This window comes from Lemur catta, chromosome 23 (assembly GCF_020740605.2).
Source record: "Lemur catta isolate mLemCat1 chromosome 23, mLemCat1.pri, whole genome shotgun sequence".
NCBI lineage: Eukaryota > Metazoa > Chordata > Mammalia > Primates > Lemuridae > Lemur > Lemur catta.
This window is the reverse complement of record NC_059150.1, coordinates 19,018,912-19,040,332: the sequence shown is the minus strand read 5'-3', so window position 1 is coordinate 19,040,332 and position 21,421 is coordinate 19,018,912. Positions and strand designations below refer to the sequence as shown.

Below are 21,421 nucleotides of genomic sequence, written 5' to 3'. Positions count from 1 at the left end.
TCATGGTCTAGACACAGAAGCTGGTCTGTCCTCTTAAGTCTGATTTTATTAAACTATTGATAGCAGCTTACATATTTATTTTGTGTTACCCAAGTGTGCTGAGAAACACATACACACTCAACTATAGCCAAGGAGAAAATTGCTTCAGTAATTACTTATCAAGTATAAAATATGTATCTTGTTCCCTTATGACTTTTATAATGTGGTCAAAAAAGCTCCAGTCTAAGAACCCCTGGATCAAGTGCCGGTTCTGTCTCTGCCAATAGCTGCCTGTATGGTCTGGAACAAAGACATTTCCATTTTCTCACTTTTTAAATCAAGGGATTCTAAGTAGTTGTTCTATAAGCAGTCTCTTTTATTCCTAATATTCAGGGACTAGTCTTACTTTTAGGGTGTTTTGTATTAGGCTAAGACTACTTATCCTAACCCTAAGGTAACCTGCCCTATAGGACCATTTTCACACTTTTTTTTACTGTTTTTTTACTTGTATATATTTAAGGTATACAATGTGATGTTTTGATACCATACATAGTGAAATCATTACTATAGTCAAGCAAATTAACATATCTATTATTTCACATAGTTACCCCTTTTTTTGGTGGCAATCATACCTGGTTCTTAAAAGCATAGTCAGAGATGATGGGTTGAAAGTTAATTCCAAGACTATTTTAGGAAAAAGGACTATAGCAATGCATTCAAACATGTGCTCAAATATTATTCATGCCATTCAAGTCCAATCCAGGCCAAACTACACAACAGTACTTGGAATGTCTGATATACTTCCATGCGCACATGAGCACCGTCTCACGCTCGGGCAGGCACATGTGTGAAAATGGCTCTTGGCCTTGATCTATTGACATGATTGTTAAAGTACCATTAGGTGCGGGATGCAATAAAAACATAAAAACTCAGGGTAATTATACAGGCAAGTATCGATAGAACTAAGCGACAAGAAAAACACCCGTTATGTGTTGTCATAGCTGACACATGCACGCAGTAAACAGTTGCTAGGTTCTCAGAAAGCTGTGTTGACATGAACTTAACTTCTCACACATGACAGCCACTCCGTGCCCCAGATAAGATCAAACGATACATCACACAGGTGCCCAATAAATGCCTGTTGAATGAAAATTACACGAAAATACTCTGAAAAGCAATGTTGGGCAAAAGTTGAGAGTTTTGCTAATACTCTCAAGGCTCGTTTTCCATCCCAAAGATTAAAACATGACTTATTGAAGAGGTTTCTTTTCGATCTTTGCATCGTTGCCAGTCATGGAAAACACTCCCAGCCAAATCTCTTAATAAAAACACGCTGGGAAAAGAATGCCTATACCAACATATTCCTGATTAAACAGGAACTCAAGAAGGAACATGTTTCAAGTAAGGGAGACCTGGTTTGGCACAACCCATCGGCTTCGCATAATGAAAACCAGACAGCTTTATACGCTATTAGTCTCATTTCAAGCCGATCTGGGGAGAAGCCCTGGACGGCGGCGGAGGAGGGAGCCCTGAAGAGGCTCTGGACGAAGTGGGCGTCCCCGGGGCTGCGTTCGGGCATGGGGGCTGCGGAGAGGCAAGCCCGCAGCCGACTCACCTTGCGTCCCGGCGGGGGCCCGCGCGGCCGGCGGCAGCAGCAGCAGCAGCAGCAGCGCGAGGCACAGGCCGCCGCCGAGCCGGGGCGCGGGCATGGCGGGGCGGGCCGGCTGCGACAGGAGTTCTCCCTCTGCGCTCCGCTGTGCCTGCCTGTGCCTCGATCGGGTGGTTTTATCGACTCTTCTACCTGACTCAGTCCTGCCAGGAAGAGAGCCCGCGTTTCGGGGTGTGACTCACCTGTGAATAAGGAGGACCCAGCCCTCGGGGGCAGACGCACACCGGGCTGCGGAGCGCGCCCCGGCCGCCAGGAGGGCGCACACCTGGCCGGGCCAAGGGCGTGGCTGCGGCCGGATCCTCCTCCCGGAACGGGCCACATCCCTCCCGTCCCGCCTGCCCTCCCAGGGTGGTCTGCGGCAGAACCCGCAGAGGTAGCTGCGGCGCCCAGCCTCAAGTACCCTAACTCAGAAACAAGCCCTCATCAGCTCTGGTCTAAAAGACATCAAGGAAGATGAATCAGTCCGAGAGTCATAACACAGTCCTCTCCACCCTCTGGCTTCGGGTCACCCTCTCTGTCAAATACAGCAACCTCATTCTTTCCCTCACAACCACCAGGCTGGACCAAGGGTTCCTCTCCTGGGTTCCCATCACTTCCTGATCTCCTGGACTAGCAACTCATTAAGTTACCTGTTGGTGGCCCAGCCTCCGTATGAAGACCCGGTGTCACTTTGTATTCCTAACAACTAGCACAGCTTCTAGCTTGCAGCTGGTGGTCAGTAAATGTTGGGTTGAATTGAATAAGGAAGAGGATCCAGAATCCGTGCTTTTTGTATCTTGGAGCCTACTTCTCACGCCATTCTCTATGGGCCCACTGGCAAATGCTCATTGACGCCAACTGTTATCATCCACTGTGCTAGGGGAAGTGAGTAATATCTAGAAAACTGCAGATCTTGGTGTAACCTATAGTGTCCCTACCCCTAAGGAGGCTGGTGGCAATAATTCAGAGAGGTGGCGGTCAAGAAGACTTTGTTTCCTGCTAAGAGATTTTAAAAAATTACCAGAGGTTTACATATACACAATCTGTCCCAAACAACCACTCCTTCTTCCCAGTTACCAAGATCCACAAAGGTCCCCAACAAAGAGCTGTTTGACTAAATGAATGAATGTTCTCTAGATTGTTCTATGGATGATAGCAACAAAAGATAACTAACAAACAATGTAAAACATATGTAATGTCACAGGCTGTAAGAACTTTATGCATGTCATGGAGACCAGTGTGGGCTGACTGGGATGGCCAGGAATGGCTTTGTACAGAACCAGGAGCATGAACCCGGGGTTAGGAAGAACTGGAATCGGAATGCAGTGCCCAGGAACCGCAGGGGCAGGACAGATCGCTGCAACCTAGCTAACACCTCCTCTAAAATACCCAACAACAAACAATGAGGAAGAGAAAGGAAACTCCCACTTCCTCATGCCAAGCTTGATTCTCTTCTACTCTGCCCAGGGTTCAAACAAATAGCATAAATACTCTTCTCCCTCAAAACTCAGAGTACCCAGTCACTGCTAACCTTTCAGTTCACAGAGACCAGGTTTTTAAATTTAGAATTTTCCCTCCCAGTAGTTGGTGCCTTGTGGAGGCTGAGATCCCGTCCCTGAGTCCCATCCGTGTGTGCAGTTCACCACAGTCCTGCAGGAATGGGAATAAGAACAAAATAAAGTCTTGGATGTAAACTTCATTTGAGTGCAGATAGCTATAGTTTATCATACCTCAAAAGTTGGAACAGATATTTTCATTTTCTATCACTTTTGGGCAGTGATAATATTATAATAATAGTGAGCACATATGTAATACTATTTGTCGATCTCTGTTGTAAAGCCCTTATAATGTATTAACCTTTTAATCTTCAAGACAACCCTATGAATTAGGCATACTATTAATTTCCCCCTTCTGCAGATGAGAAAATGCAGGCTTGAAAAAGGTCAAGTAACATGCTCAAAGTTACACTGCTAGTAAGTGGCTGTACAGAGCACCCTTGACTTAAGTAACTCTATCTTACAGAAAGACTCCATCTTGCATTTTAACAGGCATCATGTCAAGGGACCAGATGTTTACCTAATCAGTAGGGACTACACCCAACCAGACAAGGGTGTAACCAGACACACCCTTTACTATCAGTCCCAACCAGAGGACTCAAAGACATTAAGAAGAGCAGGATTTCACCAGTTTAACAACGCCATCTTACTGGAGACCATCCTACTGTCACTTGTCATCAGCACCCAGCATTTGCCCCTTGCAGGCTCTGTCCAAACCAAGGACTTTTCCTTGCAAGACGTTGACAACTGTCTGGATCAGCCCATGACACTCTCCTTGTCCATTTCACTCTTTGGACTGGTTTTCCATCCCTCCCCTTTTCTCTTGATGTTAAATGTTACTCTGATGTGAAAATTTTAATCTATAATTTATGTATTAAGTATACTATAGAATAGTACAGTATATAATACTATATATTATTTACAATATTAACTGACTCGTGGATTGGCTTGAGCCTGTGTGCCGGTGGCTATGACTACCGAGTGAACGGGTGGTGCTAAGGAGCATCGCCTCCTTGGGAACTCCATGTAGCGCTTGGCTTTTATGAATAAATAAGCACCAATAACAGTCTGATCTTGTAGAAAGACACAAATATACATGGATCTGGTTATATCTGACCTTGTGCTGCTTCAGACAGTAGCCACATCATGATCCAAAAGCAGGCAATCTGGTTCTACGATCCCTAAATTCTTTGTTAGGTCAGATTAAAAAGCATCATAAAAAAAGACAAATTCACAATACTAAATGAATCCAACAGGCATTCAAAGGTTATTTATTACAACTCAGCCAGATTGTAGACTATTGGCATATGTTGACAAACCCAAGTCACAGAGGACTCTGAACAAATATTTCTGAGTTTTCTAAGATGTTCGCTCCGAAAAAACCCCCAGAGAGCACCTGGACCAGGCTCAACCAATGGACAACAGGTTTCTGGGCACTAGACCAACCAGCAGCCACTTTTATGTGAATAGTACAGGATTTTAAACACTTTTAAAAATGTAAATGCCTTCAGGCAGGCACTCTCCAACTTTTCTCAGTTCCCACTTCTTTGCATTGGCTTCTGGGCTTTTTCCACACATCTAAAAATCCCGTCTGGCTCAGGCTTGAGAACCCTGCTCTGGCTTCATCCCTTACCTTGCTCAGGGATAACATCAACCCCCCTTTACCAGCTTCGGGATTCTTCTCCAGTGCATTGCTGGGGTTAAGAGTGCTCTAGTGGTCAGAGCTCTGGACCAGACTCCCAGGGCCAAATCTTGGCTTCACCATTCATCAAGGCAGATTACTTAGTTTTCTCTGATCCTCAATTTCTTCATCTGTAAAAAATGAGGGTAATAATAGAATACTTACCTAGTAGAGCTGTAGGGAAAATTAAATGAGTTAATGAAATATCTAGTGCTCAGAACAGCACCAAGCACACACTATGCACTGCACAGGTGTAGCTATAACAATAATTACTGTTATTGCAGTTATTATTATTATTATGACGGACTAAGCACCAGTTTTTCCTTGTTATAATTATTATTAATAACTAAAAGATGGAATTTTTCGCTTCCACCCTTCCACTAATTGATTATTGAATCATAATTGTAAACTTCTGTGGAACTGTTGGCCAAATCCAGGTTGACATCCAGATTACCGACCTTAACTTGGAAGTTGTTAATTAATTTGCTACATATCTGAAAATTTCTTTCACATACACATTTTCTTGCCCAATGTTTCAAGATTTTTGCATTTAAAACTTCACTTTAGGCCGGGCGCGGTGGCTCACGCCTGTAATCCTAGCAATCTGGGAGGCCGAGGCGGGAGGATCGCTTGAGGTCAGGAGTTCGAGACCAGCCTGAGCAAGAGCGAGACCCTGTCTCTACTAAAAATAGAAAGAAATTATCTGGCCAATTAAAATATATATAGAAAAAATTAGCCGGGCATGGTGGCGCATGCCTGTAGTCCCAGCTACTCGGGAGGCTGAGGCAGTAGAATCGCTTAAGCCCAGGAGTTTGAGGTTGCTGTGAGCTAGGCTGATGCCACGGCACTCACTCTAGCCAGGGCAACAAAGCGACACTCTGTCTCAAAAAAAACAAAAAAACAAAAAAAAAAACAAAACAAAAAAAGCTTCACTTTAAGGCAGGTTGGGATCTTCTATTTCCGGGAAAAGGTAAGAAGGATTCAAATATATTTTTAGGATTACCTTTAATTAACACATGCTTTTCAAAAGAGCAAGAAAAATCTATTTGCTTTTTCGAACGGCCCCAATAAATATATTTTTTCAAATCCAGACAAAAGTCAACTTGATACTACGTAGCAACAAAAAAGGAATAAACTACCGGCACATACACAACATGAATGAACCCCGAAGCATAGTGCTCAGTGAAAACAGCCAGACACAAAAGATCAGATTCTATGTGATCGCATTAATATAAAATTCTAGAAAAGGTGAAACTACAAGACAAAAAATCAGATCAGTGGTTCCCAGGGGTAGGGACAGTGCAATGAGGCATGAGGGTACTTTTGGGGGATTAAAGAAATATTCTGGCTGGGTGCAGTGGCTCACAGCTATAATCTCAGCACTTTGAGGGGGCTGAGGTGGGAGGATTGCTTGAGGCCAGGAGTTTGAAAACAGCCTGGGAAACATAGAAAAATCCCATCTCTACAAAAAATAAGAAAAATTAGCTGGGTATGGTGGTACACACCTGTAGCCCAGCTATTTGAGAGGCCAAGGTAGGAGGATTGCTTGAGCCCAGGAGTTTGAGGTTGCAGTGAGCTATGATGACACCACTGCACTCCAGCCTGGGCAACAGAGTGAGATTCTGACTCTAAAAGAAAAAAAAGGAAAAAATATGTATTCTAAAATATGATTGTGGCCAAAAGTAATCAAATTGTGTATTTAAAATCAGTAAATCTGACTGCATATAAATTAAACCTCAATAAACTTATATAAAAAAGAAAATCTCAACATTATCAAACCTATTTGATAATTATGATACTTCAATTCAAATGTGCTAACTTAAAACCACCACTGGAAACATGCCAGTGTCTACGTAAGCTGTGACAGAGCCACAAAATCATATAGCTCGGAGTCTAGTCCTGACATCTCTGCAGGTTCTAATTAGCTCTGAGCTGCCATCTCAGGCCTCGAGGCAGAGATACCACCCACGAATTGCAAGAGGACCCCTCTTTTGGAAACCAGTCTGTTTTGGCAATTTGCAAAAAGTAAGAGACACCTTTTTGAAATGTTTGCTTAGGGGCACAAATTTCAAACTCATCTTGGACTTTGATTCTAGAAAGTCAGCACTTATATTTTCATCTGATCCTCCCCGAAGTTGTCACATTCATCTAGAGTGTAAGCCCTGGTGTCAGCGGGGATAATGTTCTATACAGAGGTTCTCCATCCACAGTGCTGGGACATTCCCACAGGGTGTGGCCAGGAAGGCTGATGCCCTGGAAGTCCCCTTGCTTCGTTATTGCATTTGCAGCTCAGTCATTACCTAGGGGACTTTTCTTTGTACCGTGCCGTGTAAATCATTTCACAGAATGGTCATCTCTCCACCCCAACCCCCCAAATAGAATTACAAGTAACATGTTGATTTTTGCTTTGAATTCCATCATTACCTTAGTTAACTTTCAGAAGGAATGTTTGGCATGTCACCCGCTTTCAAACTCACTTATGATAACACTGAAGCACTGGCTGTTCACATGCCAGCAAAGACAGGGCTGTTAGTCCCAATTCCCTGCCCTTTAAAAAATCTCCCCAGAGAGCTGTAATTATGTCAGCATTCCCATTAAAAATTTAAATGTAAAATATAGCAATCGGGGAAAAAAAATTTTAACTTCTCTTTGTTCTTAATTGGTAAAGGAAAATGTCCATACATGGAAATGGTTCAGTGTTTCCTGGATCGTCTGGGTAAATTCTCTAAGGCTGGCTGGACTCCAGAAAACAATGTTCTCTAAAGCAAAACCCTGGCTGCGGTAGCAACCTTCCATTTCATGCAGAGAGATATATATGGCGTGCCCACAGCTAGTCTGCAGGGAGCGAGAGAGGCCAGACCAGAACTGAAGTAATGCCTTTATTTATTAAGGGGAGATGGTCTTTTTTCTATGTGGGAAATCAAAACACAAAGAAGAACTTCATTTGCATCCTGTTTGGTGTAGCTATTAAAGACAGAAATATTCAAACCAATGATTTGTTTAACAATACAAAAATTAGGAAGGAGCAGGGAAAAGGGGGACACATGCTTAGAAAAAGCGAAATAGACATAGAAAAAATAAAACACAGGTCAAAAGATTGTGAGAGAGGGACATGGGGTAGATTTCAAGGGTGTGTCAGCTGTTATATTCCCTTAGACTGAAATTTGTTTGTTCGCTCCTCTGTGAAATGTTGATTAGTAAATAAAACACTGCCCATGGTTCCTCAATCACACTTGTACTTGAACGACAGATATTCAGATATGAATGAGAGACGCAAAGCAGTGACAATTCTTCTGGATTGCAATGGTTGGGGTCAGAGCTGTATCACCTGCAGGCTTGACAAGAGAAGCTAGAAATGACAGGTGGCCATCCTTGGATCAGAGAGCCCACCCTTGTCTTTGCAAAGGAGAAATGAATCCAGGAAATAATGTTTCTAAAGACCCTTCTAAATTTATTAAATTTAAATCTGAATCTTTTCCACCTTCGGTAATTTACATTGTAAAGTCTGAAAAACTATATAGCATTTAGAGTCCAATCCTCTGCCTTCAGATAGGAAACTCTGCACGTATTTTAAATGTGTACTAATAATTTTGACAATTACAGTACTGACAGCCGAGGTGCAGTGAATATTGCACATGTGCCCAGCTCAGTGCTGGGAGCCCAGACGGGAATTATGAAGTTCATTTTCACCACCGCCCCACGAAGCAGGTGTTGTTATTATTCTCGTTTAGAGGTTACCCAGGCTCCCTCACAAATCCATGCCAATACTTCTCCCTAGAGTTATTATTCAACTACAATATAAAAACAAATTAAACCTCTCACTGAATAAACACACCCTTCTCCAAATAAAAAAAAAAGTTGAAGTTGGATCTTCAAATAAAACATGAAATGCCTAGTCCTTATAACATATTCCACATTCTGTAGTGACCTCTCTCCAGCATAAGCAATCATCAAGGTTTGGCTGTTAGAAGGTCATTTCCTTTCCGTATTACCTTTTGGTATTCCTCAGGCCCAATGACTTCTGGTTCTTATGCAACATCCTTTTATATCATCCAGTCAGCTCCTGCGTGGTTTTCTGGTGGTTTTGATACCTTAATCCAGATATAAGAGCACTTTATTAAGTAACTCAATTCTTGAACTCTTTAGAATAATTAGAAGTTATTTTCGGCACAGAAGAAAGAGTCGAGGAGTCTGAAAGAGCTCAAGAATTTCGTAGCTATAGCCCTGAAATCAGCTTTTCTAGGGGATGCTTACACAGAAATCCCCAAACATTCCTGGGTGGTTCTTTTGCAGGCAGCCTGCACATTGGATCTGACTTTAGTTTTTCCACTGCCCTGCAATTATGCAGAGAACTACAAATAATCACAGAAAAATCTAGAGACCCTCCTCACTAACCTAAAGATTTCTCAGAGCTTCAATATGTTTATTTAGATTAAGTAGGAGAATTAATTTAGTGATTCAGACAACTTAAACCAAAATGACACATTTGCCTCAACCCTCTAGCTATTTTGGGTGAATATATTTTAGGCCTGAATTCTTTGGACAAGTATTTCAATGCTCTGCTTTTTATTATATGAATACACAGCAAAACCAGGCTTAATTGCCATCACTTTAGCAAAGTTACTAGTACTTGCTATTATTTTCTTGTCTCAGGGTTTTCTATTAATAGAACCCTTGGAATGAACTTAGAAAATTTCAGCTAAAGCAGAATGTGACTACTTGGTTTAGCAGCAGAATTGTTTACATGGAACTGAATAAATCTTATGTGCCTCAAGTAATATAAAATGAATTACACCTCTGCTAAAAATTCTACATACACTTGGTTATATATTACTTGAGCTTTAGTTAGAAAATCGCCTTTTGAGTAAGATTTGGGGGTTTTGTTTAGTTGATTTGGTTTTTAGCTTTTAATCTTGCATTTTCTGTTCTTTAAAAAAAGAGGGTGATTCTAAGTCATCTGACCCTTCAAGGCCTGACGCAAAACTCGTCTTAAAAGAAATTGTCCCAATATCATCTGCGTTCTAATCTTTCCTGTAGGAATTTTCAGAAGCACTCTTATTAACTTGATAAATAAATTTATTTTAATAAAAATTAATTTAATGAGCTTCCTTTCGGAACCAGATCTTGCCTAACCAGTCAACCACACTGTTGATTTTTCCTCTGGGCCACAGACGGAGCTGAAAGAGTGATCTCATATAAGATGCCATGGTGACACAGACCAATGTCCCCTTTCACAGAACCAGGCTGCATTTGACAGAAGCACCAGAGGATGTTTTGGGAGTGGGCTGCTTCCATGACACTACCCTCAAATGTTTAGGAAAACAGTCTAAAATATCCAGATAGCTCCTAATTAACATACTGTGGACTTATCCAGAAATTTAACCAACTCTTTTAAATACCTATATTTTCTAGAAGTTTTTGGTCTGATATATAAAATAGACTTTCTTTTGTTATTTTACAAGGACCTCATCATTGTCACAGGTTCTAGTACTTTAGGATACGCTAATCCATTTTCCCATTCCAGTATGAGTTTATAAACTTTATCTATATGGCCCTTTGCCTTTCTGGCTGAGAAATCCCATTTTTAGACACTTTTTTTTTTTTTTTTTTGAAACAGAGTCTCACTTTGTTGCCTGGGCTAGAGTGAGTGCCGTGGCGTCAGCCTAGCTCACAGCAACCTCAAACTCCTGGGCTCAAGCGATCCTCCTGCCTCAGCCTCCCGAGTAGCTGGGACTACAGGCATGCGCCACCATGTCCGGCTAATTTTTTCTATATATATTTTAGTTGGCCAGATAATTTCTTTCTATTTTTAGTAGAGACGGGGTCTCGCTCTTGCTCAGGCTGGTCTTGAACTCCTGACCTCGAGCGATCCACCCGCCTCGGCCTCCCAGAGTGCTAGGATTACAGGTGTGAGCCACCGCGCCCGGCCTTTAGACACTTCTAATTGCCTGTCCTGGGGATGATATTGGTTGCTCTTCTTAGGAAGTTTCCAAACTTTCCCACGTCTTGACAAAGAGAGACCAGATTGTAAATGCTTCTTACATTTGGATAAACCACGGCTTGTATACTGGCAGCTTGTACAATGTTTTCTGATGGGAAGCTCCAGGTAGATGACTAGTAGCAGGTGCTAGCAGAGGAGGGTTCATAGGGCAGTGTTGGCAAAGTACTAAAAGCAGAACAGAGCTTCCCTTGCCAAGCCGTGCACCCTGGCACAGGCTGCATGCATCTAGAGGAAAGACAACTTTTCCCTAATTGGGCTGCCAAGAGAGTCTCCTTTTTGCTCTCTCCTTCATTGGCACATTTTCCAATTTGCAGAGAAGTGTCTGCCGAGCTGGCCTTGGCCCTGCCTCCAAAGCCATCAGCAGCAAACAGGAGCCAAAGGATCAGTCTTCAAGCCTTCTTGATTTTGTCTTCGATATAAAGCCGAGAATTCAGATCCCATCATTCAATCAATAATTTTAATTTGAATTATTTTTTCCTAAATATAATACCGGTTTTGATTGAATTTCACATTTCATCTTTCTGCTTACTCCAATTCTTGTGAGCTTTTCCAAAAAGTTTCTTTTCTCTGCATTGATTTGATATTCAGCACCAACTTCAGTGAGGTACCATCTGGAAGATTAAAACCATGTATTACGTGTTCCAGGTAATTTATAATCATTTTAGAAAACTTTGCTTACCATACCAGTTTTGGGGGGATAGCTTTTCTAGCACATGTTATTCCATCCAAAAACCTGCCCATTCATCTCTCTAAGCAGTTCCACATGTATAACAAAATATACCTCTGGTTCTAGGGTACTGAAAATTTTAAAATAATTCCTGGCATGGAAGTTTAGTAACTTTTTTGAATGTTCAAACAAACTAGTATCGTTTTATCTTATCGTTACACTTATTTATGCCCCCAAAGAGCCATTCTAGTGTGATCAGATGTTCTTTTCCCAGAAACCATGCTTCCTTTTCCAGAGTAAGTGGCTTGCCTACCTTTATGGAAGATTCTATCAGCCTAACTCACCTTTCTATACTCTTGCAGGCAGCACTATCCAGTGGAAATTTCTGTAGAGATGGAAATGTTCTATATTTGTGCTTCCTAATAGCATAGCCACTAGCTACATGTGTAATGCAATTGAGGAGCTAAATTTTTTGTTTGTTTGTTTGTTTGTTTTTGAGACAGAGTCTCACTTTGTTGCCCAGGCTAGAGTGAGTGCCGTGGCGTCAGCCTAGCTCACAGCAACCTCAAACTCCTGGGCTCAAGTGATCCTCCTGCCTCAGCCTCCTGAGTAGCTGGGACTACAGGCATGCGCCACCATGCCCGGCTAATTTTTTCTATATATATATTTTTTAGTTGGCCAGATAATTTTTATTTCTATTTTTTAGTAGAGACGGGGTCTCGCTCAGGCTGGTCTCAAACTCCTGACCTCGAGCGATCCACCTGCCTCGGCCTCCCAGAGGGCTAGGATTACAGGCGTGAGCCACCGTGCCCTGCCTCAAGGAGCTAAATTTTTAATTAATGAAATTAAATTTTAATTTGATTAGCCACTTGTGGCCAGTGACTACCATATTAGACAGTACAAGTCCAAGGCCTTCTGGTAACACTTTTCATCAATGGACATCACTCTAAGTACCTTCCTCTCTGTGATTGCCTGTAAGAAAATGTTGTATCTTATGGTCAGCAGTCCCATAATTTCACCCTCAGGTTCTTGCAAAATTAGTGAGTAGATAGAATCACTTCTCATGGGAAAAATCATTTTTGAAAGTAAATACATAATAATTTGTCATCTATTACAAGAAATTTTTTCTTATATGTTACCTAACTTTTCTGACCCTGAATTTCTATTGGCAAATATAACTTTTATATTAATAAGCTGCTGTAAGCTAGATGCCTGGAACTCAGGGGTAAGTGTCCTGCTCTGAGTTTTGGTTTTACCTTCTTGAGACTAACATTTGGAAAGTCACACACATTTTTGTTTCCACAATGGTAAATTAAGGCATTCACATTGCTATATTGGAAGAATATTCTGCGAGAAATGAAATGACTAGTGTTTGTAAAATACATATACCAGAAAAATGTGTTTAAAATTGCTTTCTAGGACACTTTTGAAAACTTACTCAGGTGTTGTAATCATCTACAAATGGAATTTACCTACAAAAACAGTCATCGCAATTACAGGTTTCAAATGTCATCTTTTTAAGGAAAATAATATGACATAAGAAAAAGGAAAGAAGTGGTTATAACCTGTCTTTTTTGGTGACTCTCACCTAAATTCTTCATATTTAAAAATCTGACAAACTTATTTTACTGAGATACTTTGATAAAGAATCATTTATGTCAGTAAGATATTTTGCTGTGCTCATTCTTTCATTTATGTGTTCATTTAACTTTTTTGATTATCTGCTATGACCAGGCAGGCATTGTGGTAGACACTTGATCAATAACACATCTCCACTCCATAATCCATGGAAAAGGATGGTAAGCCATGTGCTATAGAAACACATTTTCTAGGTATGAAGGGAAACAATGGAAAAGACATTATTATGACGTACAGTTTCAGGGTTTGTCCTGATAAAATAAGTTGCATTGAAAGAGAACAGTGAGTGAATTTGTTACTTCAATCTTTCTACTAAATGGCTATTCAACTGTTAGCTAAGACCATAAATGGGCTTGATGAACAGTAAAGGATGGGTAAATATCACAGTCTGTGGTGTTGCTGGGGACAGATGGCTTGTCAGACAGTCTGCAGGCCGGTGACATATCCAGTGGTCCCCATCTTTCTCATCTTTCTCAGAATAAAAGCCAAAGTCCTTCTGTGGCCTCTGAGGTTGTGTGTGGTATGTCATGTCCCACCTGTCCAACCCACCCTCTGCAGGTCTCTCTCTCATTCATTGTGCTCCAGCCGCTTTGGTCCTTCTGCTGTTTGTCAAACAAGGAAACATGCTCCACCTCAAAGCTCTTCCCCACCCGAGGATGGCTGTGATCAGATGCCCCCTCCCACCCTGCCCGATTACTCTCTATTCCTTTCCTTCGCTTTGTGTTTCTTCTCACTACTCATCATCATCCATCATAAGATTCATGTATTCATCATCTGTCTCCCACTACAGAACATGAGCTTCCCGATAGCAGGGACCTTGTAGTAGCAAGGCATAAAACAGGGCCTCTAAATAGGCCCTCAGTAATATCTTTTTGAATGAGTGAATGGTACATGTTTTGTACTTATTTTACAAGGCTGAAATCACCTCTCCATATCTCAGTTTGAACATTAATATAATGAGGGAAATTATATCTTATTAAATTACCTCCTAAGAATGTTAGGAAGATAATTAAACTATACAGATTTGACCTACTTGGAGGACAAAGAATTCTAAAACTCAAGTTCTCTTATTTTATTAAAATAATTCTAAAACTATATATTCATACAACTAAAATGAGTATAAAAGAATGGCAAACAGCTACAATAAGAATGGTGTAAGAAACAGTAAACCTCAGAATGAGATGATGCTTATGAAAAATGCTTTCTATGTTTGCAGCTTGAAGATTAAGAAGAGACCTGCGGGTAAGACCAAGGCTGTTAATGCGAGACAAGGAGAAAGTCCAAATCCTCAGTGCTGCTTTGTATCCATCTCTTTGGTCTCTTCACAGACCAAGTGTCCTCCAACCCAGATAGTCCATGGTTCCACAAATTAAAGGTTATTTAATCAAACCTTCTGCTATGGCTGGGCGTGGTGGCTCACACCTGTAATCCTAGCACTCCGGGAGGCCGAGGCAGGAGGATCACTCGAGGTCAGGAGTTTGAGACCAGCCTGAGCAAAAGTGAGACCCCATCTCTACTAAAAATAGAAAGAAATTATCTGGAAAACTAAAAATATATATAGAAAAAATTAGCCAGGCATGGTGGCACATGCCTGTAGTCTCAGCTACTTGGGACGCTGAGGCAGGAGGATCACTTGAGCCCAGGAGTTTGAGGTTGCTGTGAGCGAGGCTGACGCCATGGCATTCTAGCCTGGGCAACAGAGTAAGACTCTGTCTCAAAAAAAGAAACCAAAAAAACAACTTTTGCTATGGTTTGAAAGTTTGTCTCCTCCAAAACTCATGTTGAAATTTAATTGCCATTGTAACAGTATTAAAATGTAAACCGGTAAGAGGTTACTAGGCATTAATCTGCCCTCATGAGTGGTTTAATACCTTTGTAAAAAAGGGCTTCTGGCTGTGGGTTCTCTTTCTTGGCTCCTCTCCTCTTCTGCCACTTGAGGAAGTGTGTTCCTCCTTTCTGGAGGATACAGCATTCAAGGTGCCATCTTACAAGTGGAGACCCAGCCCTCACCAGACACCAAACCTGCTGGCGCCTTGATCTGGGACTTCCCAGCCTCCAGAACTGTGAGAAGTACATTTCTGTTCTTCATAAATCACCCAGTCTCAGGTATTCTGGTATAGTTGCACAAAACAAACTAAGACATCTTGTCTGTCCCATGGATGACCCACACTCACCAATCTAGGCAACTAAAAAAAGTCATAGTTGTTTTTATTTCCTATTTTTCACATTTACTTTTAATGATGGAAACGAAATATCATGGCGGCAGGTGTTAACTCATTTCAGTGTTTGCAAACTTTGACAGCCGTAAACTTGTTTTTAAATTCCCCATCAGCTAGGATACATCTATCTGCAAGTAACGGAAATCTCATCTCAGAGTGGTTTTCACAATAAGCACATTTGTAGCCTTACATATGGAAGATCCAGAGGTTGGGTGGAGGAAATAATTTTAAGTTATCCTGTAGTCCAGTGATAGCATCAAGGATACAAATTCTATCTTTCTCTTCCATCACCCAGAGCCCACATCATCTGCAGGGTCATTCCCCTTTAGTTGTGGACAGGTTACCAGCTGCAATCAAGGTTATGTGCTTCCTTACTCATGTGAGTAGAAGAGATCATACCCTTCTCCCCCAAACTGCAGACAAAAGCCTTTTCCCTTCCTGATTGGGCCCATCATATGCCTATTTCTAAACCTGTACATCACCAGAAAATCATTTGTGCTGACTGGTTTAACTGGGTCCCCTGATCACTGGCAAAAGGGACGAGATAGTTAGATTGGCTTAGGCCAAAGGTCAGCAAACTATGGCTGCAGGCCAAATCCTATTTGCTGCTGTTTTCGGGAAGTTTTATTAAAACACAGTCATGTTCTTTCTCTGCATATTGTCTATGACGACTACTTTTGCGCTAAAATGGCAGAGTTCAATAGTTGCAACAAAGACCATAAAAACCCAGAAACCTCAAATATTTACTATCTGGCCCTTGACAGAAAAAAATTTACCAACTCCTGGCTTAGGTAAACGTGGGGCCACTTTAGAGCTGTGTGTAATCCCGAAACTTTGATAATGCCACACAAAGCAGGAAAGTTTGGACTCCATTGTGGCTCTCCTCCCATGTGAACCTAAGGTTTTATTTTCTCTTGTTCTTTCCTAAGCAGAGCCGAAAAAGAAATGAACACACTAAGGCCAGAAGGAAAGCCTGTATTTTTGAAGTCTATTGATACGTCCTCATTTCGCTCTTCCAGATCTACTGGTATCGGTTCCTCACATTGAGCTGTGTTCCAACCTTGGCCGTGTGTCACTTTGCTGAATTATCTTCAAGTTACTTGTTAATTCCGTGGAACTGGACCACCCAAACCGGCTGCCAGATCTTCAAGCCACCGACAGCGTCAGATGGAATTCCCCAGAGTCCTGCTGCTGCAGTCTTACAAGAAACATCCCTAAAACCAGGGCTCTGCTTTGCAAGTGGTCACAGGCAGGACAGCTCCTGTCACGGTCACGTCATGATTTTCCAGGTGAGTGATTTCCTGCTCAAACAGCAATCTGACATTTCTTTCGAAAATAACTTTTGTTGTCTATTTTTATTGTAACAGAAACAATTCGTGTCCATTGTAGAAACATTAGAAACACAGATAACCAAAGGGAGAAGGAAAAAAAAAAAAACATTTTCACCATCCCACGCTCCCAGGGAACTTCGACAGCAAACAGCGTGTTCTGGAAGTGCAGTCTTCCCCCTAAACGGTCTGAACTAGCTTTGACTTTTCCAGCAGGAAGTCATGATGGAATATTTTATGTTTTTAGCCTCCTATAGTTATGAAGTTACTGAATGGATCTATTCTTTGACTAGCCTTCCTGAGGGTCTTTATTAAATTATGAACTTTCTATTTAAGGAAATGTACAGAAAAGGGCAGAGTTTGAGAAGTTGCTGTTTCAGGTAAGTTAATCTTATGCACCTCTTTTAGGGTCTTCTGTACATCGTTTGCAAACATGAAAGAGAACCTACTTTGCTTCGTTTGGACTGGTATATACAATTCCGTCTTATTTTGTAAATAAAAGGGAGCCAATCTTTCTGAAATATAGGGCTGGGAAAGTATGCTCAGCTCCAAATCCTCACTTAGGCACACCTGCGGGTTTACTCATGCTCATTATAGAAACCACTTGAAAAAGCCCCAAGGTTGGGTTGTTTCCAAGACTTCAGATGGGTATGACATTAGGTTTAGGGCTAGAATTGACTCTAGGTTGGGATTCGGGATCGCTCCAAGTCCCTGGGGGATCTGAGGGTAGGGTTGGGCCAGCTCTGTAATTAGAAGCCAGGCATCGCTGCAGAGAGGGTGCTTTTCCTGCCACAGCACCCACCCCCACCCGTTATTTCTCTATGGAGCCTACACGTACAGCTGACACCGTGGGTCATGATGAATTTGACCATTCATATCCTAAGGATAATTCCCATGAAGAGTACGAGCCCCTGAATGCCTGGAGGAGAAAAAGTGAATGGCGGAGGGAAGTACACAAATGATAGAGGTTCAAAGTGCACCAGCTCTGGGGCCCAGATGGTCTGAATTTGAATCCCAGCTCCACCCTTACGGGCAAAGTGATTTGGGGCAAGGTCCTTAGCTGCTCTAGGTCTCATTTTCTTTATGGACAAAATAATGCTAATAATAGTACCCACCTACTTCATAGTGTTGGTTGCTGTGAAGGCAAAAGGCAACACATGGGCTACAAACTTAGCACAATATACTACGTTAGCTCTTATCTTTTTGAGGGGAAGGGGTCCAGAAGGGGGAAGCCAGGTGCATTGCAACAGACTTCTCTTCCACGGAAGAACCCCGTACATATGGGGTTCCGACTACTCGGAACTGCCAACTCATCATCAGACTTTTGCATCAGAATGACTCCATGAGAGCCGGGGAGGAGGTTATCTTTCAGTAAGGTAATTTTTTTCTTAAATAGATTTTATTTCATTTTTTGAACAGCTATAGATTTACGTAAAATTGAGACTATAATACAGAGAATTCCCATCTCTTCCACAGTTTCCCCTGTTTTTAGCATCTTACATTTAGTTACCATTCATAAACCAATATTGGTACATTATTAACTAAAGTTAATACTCTATTCAGATTTTTTAACTTTTTTGCCTAACGTCCTTTTTCCGTTCCAGGATTCCATCCAGGACACCATATTACATTTGCTGTCATGTCTCCTGGGGCTTCTCGGGGATGTTACAGTTTCTTAGAATGTCAATGTTTTTGATGACCCTGATAGTTTTGAGGAGTAGCAGTCAGGAGTTTTGTAGAATGGATCTCGGTTGGGATTTGTCTGATGTTTTTCTCATCATTAGACGGGTTATGGGTTTTGGGGGAGAAGGACCACAAAGGTAACAGCCATTTTCCTTTCACTGTATCAAGAGTACATGCGATCACCCTGGCTCATCACTCCCGCACCTGACTGAGGTAGTGTTTGTCAGTTTCTCTGCTGTGACGTCACTCCCCGCCTTCCATACTGTTCTCTGGAAGGAAGTCACCATGAGCTGCCTACGCTTAAGGAATGGGAATTACCCTCCACCTCCTTCAGGACAGAACATCTACATAAATTATCTGGAATTCTTCTGTTTGGGAGATTTGTCGTTTCTCCTCAAGTAATTTTTCTAGTCTAGTCTTTGCCCGAATGAATTATTTTATTTTTCCTGAACACCACTGAAAAATAGTCTAAACCTAACTTCCCTCACATTGATGGAATTTTCTGCAACTAGGTATTGATATTTGGAATGTTGTTAAGCTGGGCTTGGGGGAAATAGGACAAAACCAAGATTTCTAAAATCTGACTTAATATTCTAGTTGAACATCACAATTGGCAGATCCAGAATTAGTAATTCCTTGCTAACCCTATACGGAAAGGCCTGAAAAGGAATAAGGAATTAAAAATAAAATGAGTGGGATGGTCAAAACCAATATAAATAAATTGCTGTGAGCCAAATGGAAAAGCATCCCTTGGCATGTTTGAACGGGTTACCTCGTCAGGCCCTGAAAATGAGCTTCCAGTGTTCCCGGGCTCGCTGTGGGCCTAGATCCCACCGCTCAAAAAGGAGGCTATCTCTACGCCTCTCCTAAAACACACCCATTTAGATTGATCTAGCATTCATATACTTTTAAAAATCACACACACACACCCCCAAACAATTTGAGAATAAAAGCCATGTCTTAGAATTAGAATAATGAGAATCAATTTACTGGGTAGCTGAAAATCCACTTGAACTTTTCCTTGGAGACATTCCTTGTAAAACTAAAAAGTGTATGTTTGGGGCTGTTCATTTGAAAGAAAATGGGGGAAGGTTATTGCTGGATTAGCCTGTAAGGTTTCTATGTCTGTTCGGTCAGATCAAACTGTAGCCACCACTGTCTTCATTCTACCAGGATATTGTTTTTTTCTCTGAAAGCAATTCTTAATTTGCTTCTAAAGCATGGACTTAGAGAAATAGACTAATGTTTGTACATTTCTGCAAAGTTCACCTCCAGACAGAAAGACCTCTAATGTGCCCGGCGTGTTCCTCACGCTCCTCCTTGGGCCGGGCACAGCCCAGTGGCAGCATTCCATGGCGCTGACACATCTCCTTGGAAACCCACCCATTGCACAGTGTATAGCAACCTGCATTCCCCGCTGGTGGAGGCCCCGGTCCTGTCTCATCCTGTTCTGCTGTGCTTTCACACACACCTGAGGACAGGCCTTCATTTTGCTCTGTTAATATTATCTTGGGCCATTAAAATGAGCAGAAGGAAAAAAAGCCCTTGAACAGCTCCAGTGTAATTGAGATGAAGATTCTTCAAAAGAGTGCCATGGTGTTTCAGCCTAGCTCACGGCAACCTCAAACTCCTGGGCTCAAGAGATCCTCCTGCCTCAGCCTCCCGACTAGCTGGGACTACAGGCATGTGCCACCATGCCCGGCTAATTCTTTCTATATATTTTTAGTTGTCCGATTAATTTCTTTCTATTTTTTAGTAGAGATGGGGTCTCGCTCTTGCTCAGGCTGGTCTTGAACTCCTGACCTCGAGTGATCCTCTCACCTCGGCCTCCCAGAGTGCTAGGATTACAGGCATGAGCCACCATGCCCAGCCTTGCCTTCATTAAATAGAAGAAGATATTGGGGTTGCATTTGGTTTCTGGCCAACTAAACTCCTGCTAACAGTTTTTTCTAAAATATGGCACTTTACTTTCCAGATTAGGCACATTCACACCTTCATTTAACAAATTAGATATCCTCACTGCATCACCCACATTTTCTGAAGCATGATTATTATCATCTTTCTGAAAGATTTTGGATCTTGTTCATTTCTTAACCATTATATTTATTTAGCACTATAGTTAATATAGATAGTATAGGTCTATATTTTTTTCTTACCCTTTGACCTTACTTGGAAATTTTGGGTCGTTCTTTGTCTTCTCTTTTTAAATGATATTATTGGTATGAGCTTATATTCTTGAGATATTTTCCTTCTTAATTAACTCAATTGCTAGGGGGGAAAAAATCCAGCCAAATTAAGTAAGGTTTTGATTAAGGTTTTATGAGTATGTGGTTTTCAAATTCTTTGCCCAGAGAGATACATGTAAAAGAATGCCCGTTTGCAGAATGCACATGGCAACCACAAAAGGAAATACAGTAATCTGATATTTGGTTAGAGTAAATCAAACATCCCTGTTTAAACTACTGGGCTTACAGAAATTACTCACGCCTACTTCATCAACCCCAAGTATGCATGCTAGGATTCATCCGGACTCGGACCCAGCCTTTTGCATCAAGGAGTCTCATCAAGTGTCCGTCATGTGTCGTGTGCAGGATGCAAAGAGCCGGGGCCTCTGTGAGTCACAGTGGATCATTCGTGGCCTCTGGGCTGCCAGCGAACAAAGATGTCATTAGGCTTCATTAGAGAAAGAAAAAGCTTCAGAACCATTTACTCAAGTGGCTTCAACTGAGACAGGATTGAAAGAGAAAGACAAGTGTGACTATTCAACCAGATACACTGTCTAGTACAACACACCCGACCTCAGCTACTCACTTCCGCGATCACGTCTAGATGGTGCCATTCCGAGTGGCCGTGCCTCTTCCGTAGCCTCAGTGTCAAACACCCAGTCTTGCAACACCACCTCTCTGATTTTTGAAGCTCAGACTTCAATAATACCTCAACCCACGGGGGCCTCCAATCCACTGAACCTGCCAACTTTGCATTTCTCCTGCCCTCTCCTGCCACCCCGGCCCCCTCGCCCAT

General features: G+C 41.8%; 1 protein-coding gene across 1 annotated transcript in view; it reads right to left on the bottom strand.

Moving 5' to 3' along the window:
* The window catches only part of LAMC2 (laminin subunit gamma 2), a 73,798-nt gene extending 52,377 nt beyond the window's left edge, over positions 1-21,421 (bottom strand). Inside the window, exons 1-3 of the mRNA XM_045536097.1 lie at positions 21,212-21,421; positions 1,831-2,001; positions 1,595-1,739 (exon numbers count right to left, since the gene is read on the bottom strand). Of these exons, the coding sequence (XP_045392053.1) occupies positions 1,595-1,739; positions 1,831-2,001; positions 21,212-21,421 (526 nt within the window). The remainder of the gene's footprint in view (positions 1-1,594; positions 1,740-1,830; positions 2,002-21,211) is intronic.